The following is a 14,703-nucleotide window of genomic DNA, read 5'->3' as shown; positions in this document are numbered from 1 at the left end:
AATTAATTTAGAGTGATGATATTTTCGTGTGCGTCTAGTAGGCAGTCTACCGCGTAATACTCAACAAAAACATGTTTCATCTATGTTAACATATATGAGATATATTGTATTTTATTTACTTCATGTCGATGGTGAATAGAAACAATGTCAGCTGGGCATTAAAGTCTATATTTAAAATTTCCAGATGTGTCCATTTGTGTTATAAAAATTCAAAGATGGCGTAACTAAAAAAAAAAAGCAACACAGTTGTAGCTTGTCTTCCGATGTTCAGATTTTGTAATTATGCCTCTCTTCCTTTCTTTTCTTTTAAAGTTGATGAGTTCCTGTTCTTCTTCTTTTGATATGTAAGCGGGGAATAAAGTTAAAAATTGACATAATAATTACATGAATTAGTCTGCGCTACGAAACAGATGCTGTCAAGACTTGAACATTTTACCATTCTGATAGAAATAAACGGTAAAACGGACAACATCTAAAAATTTGGAATATAGACTTTTTGTCATTTATTTGTTATATGCTCTGTAGCTACATCGAGCTTCATACATTAAAAGACTGGTATAAATAAAAGGAGAAATATAATTGGATAAGCATGTTTTTCCCATATATATATATATATATATATATATATATATATATATATATATATATAGGGTGACCCAAAAAAAAACAGAGGACATTCGATTGTTTTTCTGAGCATTTTACAGTCAACGCAGAAAAAAGGCCAAAGACCCTGGTGTTTTGATGTGATGTTTTTAATATAAAAAATTAGTTATGACCAAAGTGTCATTTCATTCGGACAAAACACTAAGAAACGGGCCCGTTCTTTTTAGGTCACCCTGTATATATATATATATATATATTCCTGTCTGTTTGTTTGTTTCTTTGTTCACAATTTGATTAGTACATACAAAAGGTTGCTTACTTTACGATTTCATTTATTTCTATGTATAGTATGATTCTTTCAAAATATACAATTAAGAGATCACCTCATTTGCATATGACATTAAGAAAAATCGATTTTACTAAATAGCGATATCTTAGTTAATGTTTCCAGCGAGAGAATTGTTTTTAGTGTTCTATTTAAAATTGTTTGTTAATGACCGTTAAACAACAATTATGTTGATAATATATTTAATTTAATTTATTTGAAATTATTATTTACAACCTCGACCTTTTTAACACTGGTCTAGAGTTATTTGCCCCTAGAAACTTCTAAACATAAAAAACAAACTCCCACCAAATTACGAATAAATTAAAAATATTTCATTTGGTTGTTTTTATTATTCTTTAAGCGGCTACATAGAATCAGTAAATTTTTACGACGTGGCCCAGCGTCGTTTAACACCTAAAAAAAATGAAGATCTACTGCCCCTCCTTTAAATTCCACAATTCACACTTTTTTCTTTTTTTCGCGTTAATCTCATAGTTTACAACCTTAACTTCCTGATTAAACAAAAGGTAATTTTTTACGACGTGACCCAGCGTCGTTTAACCCCTAAAAAATGAAGATCTACTTTTTTTGGCATAATACGTTTAAACAGCCTTTATAAATAATATGAAAGAAGATATTTTGAAAAAAATTAATATTTTAGATTGCTTTTCTATATGAATTTAAAGTAACGCGTTCAACGAGACATGTCACCTCGAGCATTATGTCAAGTTTGGCGATTGAGGGGGTGGAGCAAACATGACAAACACAATTTTTTTTTGGGGGGGGGGAATTATATTTGAAACATAAAATAACGATAAATTTAATTAATTTTTATGAGACCATTCTGTACTTTCATCCAACACTTTCATAAACAAAACGAACCCCAAAATATGAAAAGTTCAATTTTTGGCGAGGGGGGGGGGTACGTTAGAAACATAAAATAACGGAAAATTTCATTTTTTCGCTTTTGGAATTAAGTTTTCGTAGATTTCCATTTTTAGGGGTTAAACAACGCTGGGTCACGTCGTAAAAAAATACTGCAGAATCTTTGACTGCTTCGAATTCAAACTCAAGTTTGAATTCGAAGAACACACTTTTAGAAACAAAAACGACCCCCCTTAAAAAAAAAGCAAATCGAAAAAGCCCCCACCTTAACTAAAAAAAAGAAAATCGAAAATTTCTTTTATTCACAAAAAAAAGCCAGTGAAAAAGTGCTCTTACAAAAAATAAAAAAACAAACGGACGCGTTAATGTTTATAAACGTTATTTTTTCAGATTCATAAAATTATGAGTTTTCCTACGATAGTGGGCAAAACAGTTTCCAATTTACTTATTTCTCTTCATTCGCGTTTCAGGTTCGAGTCTGGCTAATTTTTATTTATTTTTTTTTTCGCTGTCGCACGGGTATTTGCTGCTATTTTTATTGAAACAAAAGTTGTTTGGATTTATTTTTATTGGGGGGCGGGGTCTTTTCAGTGCACGGGCAAAAAAAAAGTGTTCAATATTCGGAGAACAGTTTCTTATCTTTGTATCCCCCCTGCCGAAATATCTGGTAGAGCACTATCGTGTACTTCTTCTTTTTGGGAGCGATTATATTTACATGTTTTTATCCGTTCTTTTATATTTGAAATTGTGGTGGGGGTATCGACGTTGCCCATGATGAAAATGATTAGTATAACAGGTACGTTCCAAACGGAACTTCATGTCAACCCAGGTAACACCAAGTACCCATGCTAGTGTATATATATATATATATATTTAAATATGTACGAATAAAAAATCAATACGAAAAATATATCTTTTCTGTATATTTTCCTGTGTGTTGACGTGTAGGAATACAAAAAAGTCTTAAAAAAAACAAGAATGTTTCCTTCAAAAGCACATAATTTTCTACTGATCCTTCGATCTTCCTCAGTGTTAATCAGTATATATATATATATATATATATATATATATATATATATATATATATATATATATATATATATATATATATATGAATATTTTGAGATAAGGCCTCATAATTAATGTACTCATTCTTTTGCAGTCTGTTATCCTTATCTTCATAGTTGTTGCTGTTTCTTCCCATTTCGACCGACTCATTCTCTGGCCTTCTTCATGGGATTAACCGCGATAGGATAGGAATGCTGAGTCTCTTAACTGTATCCCCTGTAATTACTGCCTTCCATAGTTGTCGTTGTCTCGCCACGTTTTGGTCAACTAATCCTAAAGCTTTTGGGTAGGATTGAAACCGCTACTTTCAGACAATGCTCAGTTTGAATTGTAAAGACTCAACGCTTCTATTCACTGCGCCACGGAGCTCCTTGCGGTTAATCACCTGAAGAAGGTCAGACGATGATTTGGCTGAAACATGGTGAAACAATAAAACTATGAAGATGACGATAACAATCGGCAAAAGAATGAATGCAGATGGGATTAAGAAGATTTATAGGACCGCCTCGACGATTAACAATAATCTAATCGCTTTACAAAAAACAGAGAAGGTAAAGCCTACAAGAGAGACACCCTAGGACTGAACATAACCATACATCAACCGGACAGAAGCTTGGCCAGCGTCAGACTAATTTTCGAGGACGTGTCCCCGACTGGTATGAGCAACATTTACTCAGATTTTGTCAGCTAAGTTGTCTGGTAGATAATCTGTCTCGTTTAGTTGTTGAAACGAATTGCTTATTTGTTAATTGTTGCTTATTTACTACAAGTTTGTGTATTTGTTGGAACGAACTCTTGAAACGTTGCCAGTAAAATTAGATATAATTTTTTCTTCTGTATGAACCAAAGAACACCCCCACGCCCGCAGACACACACGCACACACAGATTTATATATATATATATATATATATATATATATATATATATATATATATATATATATCCAAAACCACTGGCCTTGATGTGGGGGGGGACTAAAACTTGCTGCTATGGTTTCAAATAATCTGAAATAACAGCAAGGGGAGACTTGATTCTAAATATTTATCATATATGTCTCCCTTCTTTTGGAAATAAGGTACAATTAGGAATATCTCCAGTATCAAATAATCCTTATACACTATAGCATTTACTTTATATATGAAAACTAAAGAGGGGGGGGATATAACACATGAGAAATATTTGGAATCAAATCTACTGTTGCTGTTGTTTCAGATCATTTGAAACCATAGCAGCAAGTTTTAGTATCCGTTCCATCAATGTCAGAGGTTTTAGGGAAATATCAGATATTTTATAATTCCTATGCAAAACTAGAAAAACAAATGACTATGATTTATATATAGGTAAAGCTGCAGTATCGTTCCACCCACAAAATGTCCTTTAAATTTACCACTGTTCTAGGTTTTCGAGGGTGCTGAAAACGAAAATAAAAGTTAAAACCCCAGGAAATGAGTTGTTTCCAAGATATGAACAAATTATGGTTTTAAAAGGTGGGGATCACTTTTCAATATCAATTTAACGTGAAATGATCACCTACTTTATAGGGGGCGTTTATTATTTTTTAGGTGTGGTGTTTATTTAGTAATTGTGCCCGGTAGACCAACACGAAACCTACCTTAAGAAACTTATTTTTATAGGTTTTCGGGTGTGCTGAAAACGAATATTGCATTTAAATTTTTGCGTCAATAAGTATTTTTCCGGGTATAAAGCAATGCAAGTCTTTTGTTTTAAGTAGTAGCCATTATTGTACGTGCATATTTTTGATTAATACCGAAACAATACTTATTTGCGGAAAATTTAAATACGATATTCGTTTTCAGCACACCTGAAAACTATAGAAAACAAGGTTTTTAAGGTAGATTTTGTGTTGGTCTATCAGGCCACAATAAACACCACCCTTAAAAAGAAAACAGACCCCGCAAAACGGTGGCCATAAAGTGAGTGCTCTTTACGTTTAACTAATATAGAAAAGTTATCCCCTACGTTTTGAAACAATAATGTGTGACCTTAAGGGCAAATGTCACGAATCCCACTACATAATTCACGTCATTACCTTTCCAACGACCTTTCATTTGTTAAATTCAGATCAATAGTCACCGAGATTTCGAACTTATAAAATTGCCAAAAAAGGTGATATATCTATATATGGATATATCTATACTCGTAGCCAAATTGAATATTGAAATGCTCAAATCTTTGGTTCTATGAGACGAAACGACATAAACATTTGCAGGCTTTTTGAAGATTACAATACTATTATTTGGTTAAAATTTTATGGCAATTGGTAAAATAGACCCTATATTTTTAAACCAATAAAATATGCCCATATTTGCCTACATTTGAGTATTGGCAGGCAGCTTCAGTTTTGCTGCTTCGGTTGTCTCCCCTGCAGCCTCGCCAGGTCACACACACACACACACACACACACACACACACACACACACACACACACACACACACACACACACACACACACACATACACACACACACACACACACACACATATATATATATATATATATATATATATATATATATATATATATATATATATATATATATATTCGCCGTGTTCGAATCTATCGACTGGTCTTAATCGTGATACTCTGCACTGAAGCTTCCCGAAAGGATGAAACGCTAGTGTCTGTAGGTATTTAATAATTATATATATATATATATATATATATATATATATATATATATATATATAACATCGCTGATTTAACGAGAACCCGTATGTCAACGTGACACTGTCTTTCATTACAAATCGTAACCATAAATTCTTTTAATTAATTGTACATGTTATCAAAGATTATATTTTTTCTATGATTAGCATTTATTGTAAATTCCTTACCTTAAAAAATAATTTTAAAAAATTTAACAATGCAATATCTTGCTTCCTTTTACAAGTAACTTCCCTATGGAATAGAATATTACAGATTGACTGCAGCTGCAGAGTGCAGCTCCAGTAAATACACACAGGTTGACCGCCTACTTATGTAGTCCACTTTTATATTAAAACATCCAATACAATTCATATATTTAACAAAAAGTATGCATTTAAATTAGCTCAATATGTATTAAAAGTTTTCATGAATGTTGTTTTTTTAATGATTTATTATTTTACGTAAATTTTACGTTTTAAGTTTATTTTGGGCAAGGCAGAAAATGATATTTAAGGCGATGAGAGTTATCTCCCTTAAATAATATTTCTTTTAAACAAACGACGCTGTTGTTGCGTATAATCATATATTACTGAATTTTTAACAAAGAAGATACAATCGTTTAATCAGATGTAAGATAAAACTATGAAGAATTAAGGTATAAATTAATATTGCCTGTAATAGCATACGTAGTATCCCTAGGATTTGATTATAATGATGTTTGAACGGGTTAATTATCTTAATGACAACAGGATGTATGGACAAAATAAGTGGCCGATCCTTCAAAATTAAAATTGACCTCTCTATTTAAAAATTCTCCAAAATTCAGGAAATCAAACAATTTTAATGAAATTTTAAGTATTCATTAATTGAATATTATTGAATACATTATTTTATTTATAAAACCTATGTGCACCTTTCAAAGGATTTTTGAAAACTAATTTTTTAAAATCTTTAAATTTCACTAAATTTTTGTGTTTTTTGCTGCCGTAAGAACATTTTTTCATTCTAAAATGATTTCATTTCATACTTAAAATACATTTTTTAATTAACTTTTATCTTTCAAACAATCAAAATTTAACATAAAAAAAAGAAGTTTTATAATAATTCGCTTCAAATATACACAGTCCATATAAATCACGTCCACTTTGACACATTCCTAACAGCATATATATTTATAGACAACACAAAACCAACATGTTATTTAACTTTGCAGAGGCAATACAACAGACGAAAGGAATACAAGTATATTCTGCAAATAGGTAGGAAAGCATTTCACTATAGAAAGCAACTCATATTTTCTATATAAATTGAAGTATGTGCATACAGTTCACTCCTAACCAATTATTATGAATTTTAGTACACAGCTTCTAGGCATAGACGATTTTAATGTGAGCTATATTTAGTTCAATTTAATTTTCTGCAAAGAGAAAAAACAGAAGGTTTGTGAAAATTCAGATAACTCTCGTGTTTATTAAATTTTTACAATAGGTATTAGACATTAATTTATTACAATAAATTCGTATTCCTGTCTGTTTGTTTGTTCATAATTTAATTAATATATACATAAAGCAAAACGTTTCAGAAATTAATTTTCATGCTGAAAACGGGTTTCCGTAGATTTCTTAGCTCAGCATGATTTCTATATATACTATTTATTCAAAAGAAATATACATTCCGCGAGTAAGCTTATTTGCATATTACATTAAAGAAAATCTACTTTAATAATTATCTCAATGTTATTATTGGTTGTTGCAATAGAACCGTTTTAATTGTTCTATTTAGAAGTATTATTTAAAGTTGATTCATTTAATTTTCTTTAATTTACTTTATATTAATTTGATTTATTTTTAATTATTAATAGCTGACATCAGTTACGTTTAAAACCGGAAGTAGTTAATTTAAATAACGAAAATTACTTCGCGTTTGATTGTAATAGACTATGATAGATGTGTTTTATGCTTCCCTAAATCCAAAATGTTGTTATATTTTTGCAACAAGTTAGGATATTCGGTGTATCTGAAATAGTATTGACTTCGACCATGCAACGCAGGGTATATGCAGCTAGTTATAAACATTCCCATAATTTCCGTCCCTGTTCAGTATTTCACATGATCCTGGTGCATGCTACGGGCTTAACATCCTGTCCAAACATTCAAATATTTCATATTTGCATTTAATTTGATAGGCACCTATTAAGCAATAATCCTGGAATTTCAATTAGTTCTTAAGGCTCCGTAATATTCAGCCATAAAGTTTAGATATTAGACCCCCCTAACTTAAAACTTAGAAATTTAGACATTTTTTATAATCATTATAATGCAATGGATTTTGATTTTTTTTTAAATTGTAATAAAGATTCTAGACGTATGGTTTAGTATACTTTTATGTTGATTTTAATCTTTGTACTCAATATAAAAATAGTGCAAATGTGTTCTGTTATTGAAATACATTTTAACCGCTGTGCACGAATGTTATTCTAGTTTTATTATAAATATGAATTGTAAAATCTCTAAATTCCAGTGATCAGGTTTTTTTTTTATTATTCTTTTCCAAATATAAAAAATTTGGAGCATTTTGACGGACTGTTTCGCATGTAGATGAACAACCAAAGTTTATATATCAATTCATTATCGAAAAATCCTGAATTGGTATATGGCTGAAAAAACTAAACAAACAACTTACAGTGAATTCAGCTCACACAGGAAAACATTTACGCCCTATTCAGGCAGCCATCATTTTTTAAGGTTAGATCCTAAGTTGACATACAAATATTTAGTTGTTCATCTATATTTGAAGCATTTCTTCAAAATGTATCGACGTTTTCCGATTTGGAAAAAACAGAATAAAGGAATAAAACTTAGTCACTGTAATGTAACGTTATATTGTTTATTTATATACGCTCTGTTATTAAATGTTAAAAATATCGAACTTAGACGTAAGAGTACATTTGACGCTATGCAAGCAATTATGGACAACTGTCTACCTTTTCTTTAGTAGGTTATCATTAGATGCTATTAAATGGTATGATTCTAGGGTGCAGAGATTGCACCTCTTGGTTTATATTTTCCTGCTCTATCTAATATTGGCCATTTCGATTTGTATTCCGCGTTACTGCTACGTAATTTCTTACCCACTTTGCCAAAGTAGTGTATCTGGTGTTAGAATCGTTGCTTGGTGCTCTAAATGATGATGTATGGTTTCTGAATCAGTTCTTGAAGCTGTAATCAGTGGCATCTATGTATGTCCTAGTTCTAGTTATTTTAATAACGTCGCATTTATATATTTATACGAAATCAGGCATTTACCTTTTAAAGTGCATAAATGTATTATATATATATATATATATATATATATAATGAGCAACACTTTTGCTATATTACAAAGTTTAACTGCTTTAAATAATATTTCTAAATAGAACAATTAAACCATTGTATTATAACAAACAATTGATAGCATAGAAATAATTGTAAAAATAGACTTTATTTAATATAATATGCTAATGAGGTTACTTACTTTAATGTTGATTTCCTTTGAATCAATATTATGTATAATAATCATGCTGAATGAAAGTGTGTAAAGGTTCGCTTCCAGTATGAAAGTTAATTTGTGAAACAGTGTATATTTTGTACATATTAAATAAATTGTAAATAAACGAACACACAGACAGAAATATCACTTTATATATACATACATATATATATATATACATATATATATATATATATGTGTGTGTGTGTGTGTGTGTGTGTGTGTGTGTGTGTGTGTGTGTGTGTGTGTGTGTGTGTGTGTGTGTGTGTGATATTTTAGATGTGATTTTACTGCCGCTCTTCAATACAAGTTTTGTCTACATGAGCTTTCCATCACTTCACCAACCTCGGATATTTTTAAAAGATTCCAAAGCATATCTTATTGGACCTTTCTTGGATTTACTAATCGCTACACCTATTACAAACTTTTCAATCTCACTGGATATTTACAACCAAAATTATTGTATATTGCTGCGTATTCTTTTCTATTTCTCTTATAAATGTTTATTTGCTTTCAAAAAAACTATTTTCCCGACTGTTTTCCAAAACTGAGCTCACCAGCAAAAACAGATATTTATCTCTACTCCTCTTTTCCTAACGTTTTTTCCTGAGAAAAACAGCCTATCTTAAAAACTCCATGGAATAAGGAAACTTTCACCTTTATTTCGTTTTCTTTGTTTTTAATGAAATATTGTAAATTCAATTTTAAAATACCTTGACGTTTTCTACTTATATATATATATATATATATATATATATATATATATATATATATAAATATATATACATATATATATATTTATATATATATATAAATATATATATATATATAAATATATATATATACATATATATATATATACATATATATATATACATATATATATTTATTTATATATAGATATAAATATATATATATATATATATATATATATATTGTTTCTAAGAATTTCTCTACATTTATCTGAGTACTCACAGTATTGCTTCTTTTCTTCACCCGTGTGTTCTTCTTTCCGTCGCAGACATATGTTTTCCGTCTGAAAAGCCGGACATTTGTAAGAACCGTCGGCTTTACAGTCGCAGTTGTACTTGAAGCATCCCTCCACAAAGGAAAACGACCGTTCGAGGGGATAATGTTTTCTTTTCACTATGCAGGACGTGACAGTGCCTATCACAAATAAAGAAAAATGGGCATAAAAACAGGTTGTCATTATTAATCATAAATTAAATAAATGCAACAACAACAAAAACAATTGCATTTATAAAAAAATAAATAAAACTTTTATGAAAACTATATTTTGTTTCGAATGCAATTTAAAAGATATAAAAAGAAATTAGTCAATTAATCGTGTAACATTTGACAGAATATTAATGTTAGAATTAAAATTTCCGAAAGACTTTAGATTTAAAAATATATATTTGGAAACTTATGAAGTTTCATCGGCTGTCTAGTTGGCTTAATTTATTCTCTAATCAAGTCAAGTCAATTCACGATAGTTGAGTTAAACTCATGAAACCTAAGCAAGCTTAAACAGACAGAAGTACATAGAGGCCAGAAATAACTGTAAGAAAGAAATAGCGACAGTTAAGAGGAAATTTACTGAAACCACACAAAAACGCATCGAAACACAGAAATTAGGAACCCGAGACTTCTGGAAAATCTACAACAGTGTAGTAAATAATGGGCAATCAACAATTCCCCCACTATCCAACAATCATGAAGTTGTTTGCTCAGCAACTGAGAAGGTTAACTTGCTTGCCAGACGGTATGCCTCTAACTCCACACTCGATTCTGCTAACCACCCACTCCCTGACTTTCCTTTGCAGACAGACGCCACACTAGATGATCTGAAAATCACCCCTACTCAGGTGCATGCTATCATAAGAAAGCTTGACACTGCAAAGGCATGTGGACCCGATATCATCCCAGCTGTGCTATTAAAAAAGTGCGCCGCCGAAGTAGCTCCAGTTCTCTCCAAACTTTACAACAAATGCCTTAATGAATCTTGCTTTCCTGCCTGCTGGAAAACTGCCTCTGTAGTGCCAGTTTTCAAGAATGCTGGCGAAAGAACTGCCCCAGTAAATTATCGCCCCATTAGCCTCCTCCCACTTTTCGCCAAAATATTTGAGACCATAATTAACCAAGCTCTAGTCCATCACCATACAGATGCTAAACTTCTGACTGCCCAACAATATGGATTCAGGCAAACCCGTTCCACAGCAGACATCCTAACTGTAATCTCAGAACGTATATACCAGTCACTGGACAAAGCGGGGAGGGTAGAACTGTAGCTCTAGATATATCTAAGGCTTTTGACAGGGTATGGCATGAGGGTTTTCTCAAGAAAATCAGATCATACGGCATAACTGGAAGAATACATAACATAATTAGATCCTTCTTAGATAAGAGAAAAATCCAGGTTGCCCTTGACGGTCGTACATCTAGACAATATAATATAAATGCAGGAGTGCCTCAGGGGTCTATCCTTGGACCTCTCCTATTCTTGATATTCATAAATGACCTCCCTGACAAAATTGTCTGTGAGATGGGTATATATGCTGACGACACCACGCTCTATAACAGACACGACAGGAAAACAAATGAAGCCATATCTAAAGAAATGGCAGAAACACTAGAGGATGACTTCCGATCCATAGTGAAATGGGGACAAAAATGGATGGTCACCTTCAATGCTGCCAAGACTAAACTTGTTTCCTTCAATAATAACAAGAGCCCTTCCCTACCGCCAATAGCAATGGCCAATGTCTCTTTATCTGAAAGTACATATTTTAAATTCCTTGGCATAACGTTCACAGGAAATATGAGTTGGACCAATTACATTGAGAACATTGCCAGAGCCGCTGCGAAGAAGGTGGGTTCTCTCTACCGTGCTAGAAAGCTACTAACGCCTGAAAGTATCCTATACCTCTATAAGGCCACAATTCGCCCATGTATGGAGTATTGTTGTCATATTTGGGCTGGTGCATCTGCCTCTAGTCTCTCGCTTCTAGACAAGGTTCAAAAGAGAGTCGCCAATCTGATAGGTCCTGAACTGTCATCTAAACTTCAGCCTCTGTCCCATCGACGAAATGTTGCATCCCTCTGCCTGTTCTACAAGTACTTTAATGGTGAATGCCCTGACGAACTGCAATTATTTGTGCCCCCACGACGTAAATACCCCCGACAAACCCGACAAGCAGCTAAATCCCACCCTTTCACAGTAGAGATCCCTAGAGGCAAGAGAACCTTCTACTCCAGTAGTTTCTTCCCCAGAACCGCTAGACTTTGGACTTCCCTTCTGGGTCTCTGCTTCTCCGACTGTACTGACATGCAGAAGTTCAAGTGCAACGTGAACCGACATCTTGCAGCCCAACTTTCTACACAGTACCTTTGATGCTTATGTCCCCTATAGTAGCCCCCTACACCAAAGTGGCAATGTGCCTTGTTTGGGGTGAAAATGTAATTAAAAAAATTTTTAAAAAGTAAGTTAGAGTAGAAATCAAGTTAAAACTTTTTATTCAAAGTCGTTCTTCTCCAGATGTTTAGACAGACTGAAGATTTCTTTTTGCTCTGTGTGACAGGGACGTAGTTTTCGAAGGTTGTTTGTGGTGGGGTTGGCGTTTATTACAGGTAACTAACACAGAATAATTTTTATGACATAAAATCATACCATATATATATATATATATATATATATATATATATGTATATATATATATATATATATATATATATATATATATACATACTAGCAAAAGTATCCGTCGTTGACTGGGTTCAAAAACAGCCTACAGAAAATGGACTCTGATTTATGAAAGTATGATAGGTTATTAAAAGGAAGGGTTGTAAAGAGATAGCTTCGAATCTGAGGGTATCAAAACCAAAGCAAAATATGATGAAAGTAAAAATAAAATTGATAAACCCCATAATTTATTATATCATACCTGTCTACACTGAAACACTTATCGCAATATTCTGTGGATCTATATTAGAAAACCTTGTTAAACTTTGTGACATATTTCCATTCTATGGAGATCAGGCGCGAACGAACACCCCATAATTTAATATACCATATTTCTTCAAACTGAAACATAATTACCAAAGTATACTTATGCAGATAGATATGAAAAGTCTTTATTAAAGTTTGTGCCTATTTCCATTCTATGGAGGCCAGGCGCGAACGCAGACCCCACAATTATAGTATACCATCCCTATTTAAGTTAAAACATACTTATCAAAGTATTATTATGTACATTTATATAAAAAACACTTGTAAACGTTTGTTTTTTTTTTAATTTTTATTTCCATACTTTGTGGACCAGGCGCGTACGCAGACCCCACAATTTTAATGAATCATCATTATGCCAGATCAAACATACCCATTCCTGTGTTTCGATACATCTTCTATCATTATATGTGATCAGTTTTCTATAATATTCAACCATATAGGACCCTATTCGTGACCACACACACACACACACACACACACACACACACACACACACACACACACACACACACACACACACACACAGGCGTTCAGCTTTATATTATACTAGCATTTCAGCCCGGCGTTGCCCGGGTGTTTGGAGATGTATGCTGAGCAAAAAAAAAAAAAAAAAATCGATCAATTTTTTAAAAACTTTCTTAACCCCTATTATGACCCCTTAAATGTTATTGTTTTGGGCTCAAATCAAGTTATTAAGTTAGATCCATGTCCAAGGAACCTATATCTAAAATTTCCAGTGTTTAGACCGAAGATTGTTGGAGGAGTTTGGTAGAGTTCTCAAAGGTCAAATCGTTGAATTTTGACACATTAACAGCAAAATTTCTAGTCGAATACCGATCACAAAGATTTTCCCAAATCTCAGTACCCTGTATATCAAATTTTGAGTCTGTAGACTGAAAATTAAAAGAGTTATTGCGAAAGAAAATGTACAGACACACAGACACACAGACACGTTCATATATATATATATAGTTTCTAACTTAGTAATAAGGATGATGAAACAAGGTGGGGATAAAAATAAAATGTTTAAACAGTTAAATAAAGCATTTGTTAGTTATCCTGATGCTTTTGAATCGTTTAAGATTAACCAGACTATATTAATAAAGGAAATCCAAAACTATATTAGCAATGTATAAAATGTATTTATAATTACATATAATAAAACATTATAATAATAATAATAATAATAATAATAATAATAATAATAATAATAATAATAATAATAATAATAATAATAAAAATGCATATATGTAAAAATATTTTTAACCTTTATATATCTAATTTTAAATAAATAAGAATGTAAATATACTAAATACTAATCATAGTGGGGGTGATAAGTAGTTAAATGGATTAATCCGTAATCTTATAAATATAAGATTGATAAATTAAAAAATATATCCATTTTAAATGTGGAAATTGATGAATCACACAGGTAAGAAATTCATTTTTATAGTATGAAAAGGTTAGAAACTGCAATTAAGAATAGGAAATTGGATCAAATGTTTGTAACATGTCTTCTTCCTAAGATTAAGGGTGGTGGTGTTTGATCAACACTGCTGGGGAGCCATGATGTAATATACTGTTTTGTTTTTAAATCCCGAAACAGTGTTTCATGG

At 31.9% G+C, this 14,703-nt stretch overlaps 1 protein-coding gene across 4 annotated transcripts in view; it reads right to left on the bottom strand.

Moving 5' to 3' along the window:
- Positions 1 to 14,703, bottom strand: part of LOC145288028 (uncharacterized) — a 593,135-nt gene that overhangs the window by 407,844 nt on the left and 170,588 nt on the right. For all 4 annotated transcript variants that reach the window (XM_080136036.1, XM_080136037.1, XM_080136039.1 and 1 more), the window contains exon 6: positions 10,054 to 10,245. In XM_080136036.1, coding sequence (XP_079992162.1) covers positions 10,054 to 10,245 — 192 coding nt within the window. The remainder of the gene's footprint in view (positions 1 to 10,053; positions 10,246 to 14,703) is intronic.

This window comes from Euprymna scolopes, chromosome 11 (assembly GCF_053919585.1).
Source record: "Euprymna scolopes isolate OS-2025 chromosome 11, ASM5391958v1, whole genome shotgun sequence".
Taxonomy (NCBI): domain Eukaryota; kingdom Metazoa; phylum Mollusca; class Cephalopoda; order Sepiida; family Sepiolidae; genus Euprymna; species Euprymna scolopes.
The sequence above is the reverse complement of the archived record's forward strand: the minus strand, read 5'-3'. Positions and strand labels throughout refer to the sequence as shown.